This window comes from Rhinatrema bivittatum, chromosome 6, assembly GCF_901001135.1.
Source record: "Rhinatrema bivittatum chromosome 6, aRhiBiv1.1, whole genome shotgun sequence".
NCBI lineage: Eukaryota > Metazoa > Chordata > Amphibia > Gymnophiona > Rhinatrematidae > Rhinatrema > Rhinatrema bivittatum.
Genome location: NC_042620.1, coordinates 174,763,189 through 174,769,665, shown reverse-complemented (window position 1 = coordinate 174,769,665; position 6,477 = coordinate 174,763,189). Strand labels below are relative to the sequence as shown.

The following is a 6,477-nucleotide window of genomic DNA, read 5'->3' as shown; positions in this document are numbered from 1 at the left end:
AGCCCTAAGCATAAATAACAATAATTATGTCCATCAGTGATAGACAATTTTGCCGCATGGGCAGAATTTGAACCCAGGTGCCTTCGGGGCCATGGGAGCACTGAAAAGTGCTGTTTTGGGGCTCATAAAGTGAGTTGGAGAGAAAAAGGAAAGAATAGGAGAGAGAAGAACCCATGACCGTTGCTGTGCGGGAAAATGAAACTGAGGGGAGACAGTCATGCAGGAAGGCACTGTGCAGGCATACAGGAGTGAAATTTTGAATGTTCTATGAGAAGTTCCCGCACCGCACCGGGGCACTCCCAAACAGCATTGCTAATTCAGCCTGCTTATCTGTGGGGGAAAAAAGCTGGTGGGTGCAACAGTGGGACTGCATAATTCACTTTGTTAATTCAGACCAACTGAATTTATCAGAGTACAGAATTTTCAATGCATGTGTATATTTCTTTTCCCAGCCTCCAGGATCAACACACAGCAACTGCATTTCTCACTGATAAAAAGGCAGCTCAATATTGTCTTCTTAGTCTGCATTTAGAATATATGCCAATCAGTATCGGTGCCTTTACAATTATACTCTAAAGACAGCCATATAAAAAAATAGAAGGCAAGCGAGAGTACCAAACTATATTTACTGTATACAGTAGCAAAGGACAACAAATGTACAAATCAGTGAATAAGCAATGACCAGTCAAATAGATATACCAGCCCTAGCCCATATACAACATAAAACCAAAGGGAAGAAACACTTTCAGCAAGATTTAACTAAGCCAAAAATAATCTAACATGGTCAGATAATATAAAAAAGATAATGATGACCTGATCAAGCAGCAACTAATGGGCAACCAATTAAAATTATGAAAATGAAAACAATTCACCACGGTTGTAGGAAGAACTCAATACATCGTGTAAAGCAGCAGACATTGCTAGAAGTGTGACATTTTTAATGTATTAACAATCTTTTGATATCCTTTTTTCAACAAAGAACTTTGCTGCAAATACATGCCAAATAACTGATCTTGGTTTAATATTTTTTTTTAAGAATATACACCAAATATGGGTATTTAAAGAAGCCTGAGGCCACAGATGTATAACTACTAGTAAAAAACAGAACAGAAACTGCTTCTACAACCTATAACTAGAGAAAACAAGACTAGTTCTACAAATCTCTGTTCAATCAGTAAGCCAATATTAAACTTTGGATAATGGAGGAATTATTGAATAAAGATAAACAGAAAATAGAGCTCATCATTATTAAGCAGTATTCTATTAATAATTCAACTGCTAACATTAATCAGTTTGTCACCTTGTATATATTCTTAAAACACGTATTGTATTTTATTTCACCACATTCTGACAACATTTAAATTTGCAGTATCTCACACTTCTACACTAAAGTATTTCATCTGCATGTACAGTCCACATATGTATTTTAACATTTTTTGAATAACCAAAAATGTTTACAGCATGACTAAGTAAAATCTAATTTTCCTCATCCTTACTCATTCTATTTTAGGTAAATTGGCCTCTAAAATCACTTGTGCAGGGAATATAGTTATTTACATAATTAGAGCAGGAGGTGGGAAGGTGGAACATATATTGAAAAAACTGCATGGAAAATATCTGTACTACAACACAGATGGAGATTCAGGCCACAATTTAAAAAAATATACATAACAGTTGAAAGACAACCTTGATTTCAGAAAATAGAGAAGACAATTCTGATTGGCCCAATTTATAATGTTGATTAATCCCTGCAGAGACTTGTGCAACTCAAAATTGTATGTCAAAGAGAAATATTTTGGTAAAGTCCTCTAGAGTTTCAGAAGTATCTTATGTGATCAGCATGTTCATTTGTTTACTATTTAATAGCAAATCCAAGGACTGATGAGGAGGTGAAGTGTGTTGGTGGTCTTTGATTCCTCTCAAAAAAGAACAGCCCATTTAACACACTCCCCCTGTCTGCTGTTGAAACACATCAATAGTATCTTCATCTTCCATCTCCAGCTGTGAAAGAAAAAAAAAAGAAAGAGGTTCTTTATTTTTTTTTTAACTCCTTACATTTAATCAAGAAAAATAACATACTAAATGTATATTTCAAAATTATAGCTAGTAGAAATATAGTAGTTATTACTGTGTAATATGAGTTGAATAGTTTTAATCTACGGGGGACAGCACGGATGAGACAAGGAGGTTATGTAAAAGCTATGTATATGTTATGTCCTTTGCAAACTCCGAATGGCACTAATTAATGTATAGGGATCTTCATTTTCAGGTTTATTATTTTATTTTGCCTGGGAATTTCAATGTTATAACAAAAAAAAAATGGTCAGTGGAAAAATGACTGATAACACAGGATCTTTCCTTCCATTTCCTTCTTGAAAACTGCCTATGCTAGCACAGATTCAGAGGCAGAAGAGACCACATCTTCAAGGGCTCCAAAGGTGAACGTGTCACCCGGACCCTTGGAGGCTGGTGCAGTTCCTGGGATTATGATGAAGATCTGCTCTCCTCTCCAAGTAATGCCTTGGGGGATTCATGATCAGGGACAAACTAATCCATCTCCTGGCATCACGCATCAACCACTTCTATACTTGGATCAAAGGAATCAATACCATACGATGTGCCACCATAGGTCGCTGCCATCCTGGATGCCCTAAGAGGCCTCTAAGGTTGATGTCCATCAGAAAAGTTAAGTCTCCCAAAACTTCCAAGAGCTTCTACTTGGAATGACTTTCTCTGTGGAATATGGCCACACAGGGGAAGCAGCCCAAGACATTATGATCTTTTCCCAGGCAAAATCCCCATCTATCACAGGGCAAGAACTATCTAGCCCAGCCATGCAGGCAACGTTATCAATAGGCGAAAAGGACAAAGGCGAAAATAGGACTCTTAAGGCTGGGAAAACTTGAATGAAAATGCCCTGGGGCACCAGCATTGGTTCACCATGCAGCCAACAGTAAAAAAGCAAGTTTGCTTACCGTAAACTGTGTTTGCCGTAGACAGCAGGATGAATTGGACGTGCTTTCAGGGAGCGCCCCCAGGCGGCTCTCTGCAGGAACTTCTCCTAGCAGTAGCAAAGTTTTACTGCTGCACACCTGCGCAGTTAATGATCTCTTCTCAGTTGTTCTCAAGCATAGAAAAAATAGTAGTAAGGAGAGTAAGAGAGAGTGGGGGAAGAAGTATAGACTGTCCAAGGAGGAGGGAGGGGACACATGGCTAATTCATCCAGCTATCTATGGAAAACACCGTTTTCGGTAAGCAAACTAGCTTTTTTTCTGTAGATAAGCAGGATGAATTAGCCATGCTTTTTGGGAGTCCCCAGCTCAAGGATTTGGAACAGATATATTCGGCAGCATATCCATGGGAACTAGTCCTCTCCTATACTTTTTTTTTTTTGACTGAGAAATTCCTTAGGTTGGTGGACAGTACTATGTGTTAGTGGCATGATGTAGTATGTTATCCCAAGAAGGCATCCGATTTAGCATGCTGTTGGAGGCAGTAGTGAGAGGCGAACGTGTGTAACGACGACCAGGTTGCTGCTTTACATATGTCCTGAAGGGGTACCTGTTATAGGTGTGCTATCAAAGCAGCCATAGCTCTTAGCTGGTGAGCTTTCACTTTTGAGGATAAAGATTCTGATAGACTGTTGTAACAGAAGAAGATGCATTGTGTTAACCAGCTAGCCAATGTGCATTCAGTCACTGGAAGGCCTGGGGCATTCAGGTTATAGGAAAGGAAAAGCTGTGCAGGCCTGTTTGGTGAATGAGTTATTGTAGTAAGCCCGGGTTCTCTTGCAATCCAGCATGTGTAATAATGCCTCCCGTTCCGAGGTATGTGGCTTTGGAAAGAAGGTCGGTAATGTGAGTGTTTCAGGTGGAAAGCTGAAACAACCTTGAGGACAAAGGAATGGATGTGTCCATAGTGTTACCTTGCCATGGAAAACTTGCAGAAAGGGGGAGTAGTGTACCAGCGTTTGTAATTCACCCACCAGGCAAGCTGATGTAATGGCCACGAGAAACAGTACTTTCCATGTGAGAAACCTCAACGAGGCCGTCCCCATAGGTTCAAAGGGGGAAGGACTACATTCAAGTCCCACGTAACTGCAGGTGGTGTAATAGGGGGTCTTAGCCGAAGAGCGCCCAGCAGAAGTGAGATATTAAGGGATGCATGGAGATGGAAACACCTTGAATGGATGTATGGTACGCTGCTATGGCACTGAGGTGTACCCTGATGGCAGAGATCGCCAGTCCAGATTGGAAAAGTAAGTGGAGGTGTTTAAGTAGCTTTTCTGGCAAGGAGCGGAAGGGGTCCATGGACGTCTGTATGCACCATCAGCGGTATTGTAACCATTTGGCAGCATAATTTCTCCTCGTGGAAGGTTTCCTTGCTGAGATGAGGATATCCTGAATTTCTTGAGCGAAGGGAAGGTGGTCTAATACCTCCCTTTCAATCTCCACGCCGTCAAGTGAAGGGAGTTTTCCATGGGATGTATCAACATCCCCCCCACCCCCCCTTCATGAGTCAGGAGGCCAACCCTGTTGCGAAGGGAAATGGATATGGATAGGTGAACCAGGTAGGCATACCACGACTGTCTGGGCCACGCCAGGGCGATGAGGATGAGATCTGGGTTGTCTGCGATGCATTTTTGTACAACTCATCCTAACAGGGGAATTGGAGGGAATGCATAGAAAAGATTTCCCATCCAAGTTATCAGGAAGGCATTTTGGGCAATCCTTCTGTCACTTGGGTAGAGGGAGCAGAACTGTTGCACTTGTGCATTGTATTCCGTGGCAAATAGGTCCACTTGAGGTGGACCCCATTGGCGAAAGATGTCGGAAGCTATGTCTTTGTTCAACTCCCACTCATGGGGATGAAACATTCAGCTGAGCCTGTCGGCCTCTGAGTTCCGTATGCTGGGGAGATAAGTGGTTTGTAGCTGTATTGAATGAGTTAGTGCCCATTGTAGCACGGATTCTTTGCACAAGGTCCTGGAACCGGACCCTCCTTCTTTGTTTATGTAATACATGGCTACCTGGTTATCTGTGTATACCATGACTGATTTGTCTGCCAGGAGTCGTGAGAAGGTGCTGATGGCGTTAACGAATGGCTCGGAGTTCTAGAAGATTGATTTGAAACTTCCTTTCTGCAGATGACCAGAGTCCCTTTGTTTTTAGATGCAGTACGTGGGCCCCCCCATCCCTTCTTGGCAACATCTGTCATCAAGATGATCTGATGAGGTGGGTGCCGAAAAGGGGCACTGGAGTGCAAAGTTTCTGTCTGCAGCCACCAGTCCACATCCCTTGCCTTCGAGTGTGTTAGCTACCTTGCTCAGCATTGGGTGAGAGCGCTGGGACCACTGGGACTTTAATCCCCACTGGAGATGACGCATGTGGAGGCGAACGTGTAGAATGACACATGTCGCTGCCACCATGTGCCCCAGCAGCGTTAGGACCTGATGCACAGTTGGTTGCACTGAATGTCTCAGAATTTTGGCTAGAGTTTGAAAGATGGAGATTCTGTCTCAGGGGAGGAAGGCTTTGCAGAGCTGTGTGTTGAGTGCACTTATAAACTGTAATGTCTGAGAAGGGTCGAGGCGAGACTTCTCGTAGTTGACTAGGAAGCCCAGGCGTTCTAGACAAGATAGAACTCGAATTTGATGGGTGCAAAGCAATTCTGGGGTTGGGGCTACCAGCAGCCAATTGTTGAGGTAGGGGAAGATCTTTATGCCCTCCTTTCAAAGGTGGGCCACAGCTACTGCTAGACATTTGGTGAAGACCCTGGGTGCTGATAGGCCGAAAGGTAGAACTCTATATTGATAAAGCAAAATTGCTTACCTTGTAATAGGTGTTATCCCAGGACAGCAGGATGTAGTCCTCACATATGGGTGACGTCACTGAACGGAGCCCAGGCAGGAAAACTTTCTGTCAAAGTTTCTAGAAACTTTTGACTGGCCCTGTGAGGCCACTGAGCATGCCCAGCATGCCATGATATTCTCTGCCACAGGTGTCGCTCTTCAGTCTGTTATATAGTATAGAGCGTTAGCCAAAAATAAAATAATAAAAAGTCTGAGGCCCAACTCCGCGGGGTGGCGGGTGGGTTTCGTGAGGACTACATCCTGCTGTCCTGGGATAACACCTATTACAAGGTAAGCAATTTTGCTTTATCCCAGGACAAGCAGGATGCTAGTCCTCACATATGGGTGAATAGCAAGCTAGAGTCTGAGTCATTTTTTATGAAGGCAACATGGGAGCATTGTTGTTGAAATGAGTCAGACGAGGATCACAGCAGGTTGGTTGTAGAAGGAGTTGGGATTAAACTGGAAACAAGTTCTTTAAGACAGATTGTCCATAGGTTGAATCTTGTCTTCCCTCTTTGTCTAAACAGTAATGAGCTGCAAAGGTGTGAAGAGAACTCCATGTTGCTGCCTTGCATATGTCAAGGATTGGCACTGAACGATAGTGTGCTACTGAGGTTGACATT

The 6,477-nt window shown here is 42.8% G+C and overlaps 1 protein-coding gene across 1 annotated transcript in view; it reads right to left on the bottom strand.

Annotated features, from left to right (window-relative positions):
- Positions 1-607: 607 nt before the first annotated feature.
- The window catches only part of SUMO3 (small ubiquitin like modifier 3), a 60,921-nt gene continuing 55,051 nt past the window's right edge, over positions 608-6,477 (bottom strand). Inside the window, exon 4 of the mRNA XM_029606175.1 lies at positions 608-2,001. Coding sequence (XP_029462035.1) covers positions 1,939-2,001 — 63 coding nt within the window. The 3' untranslated portion in view covers positions 608-1,938. The remainder of the gene's footprint in view (positions 2,002-6,477) is intronic.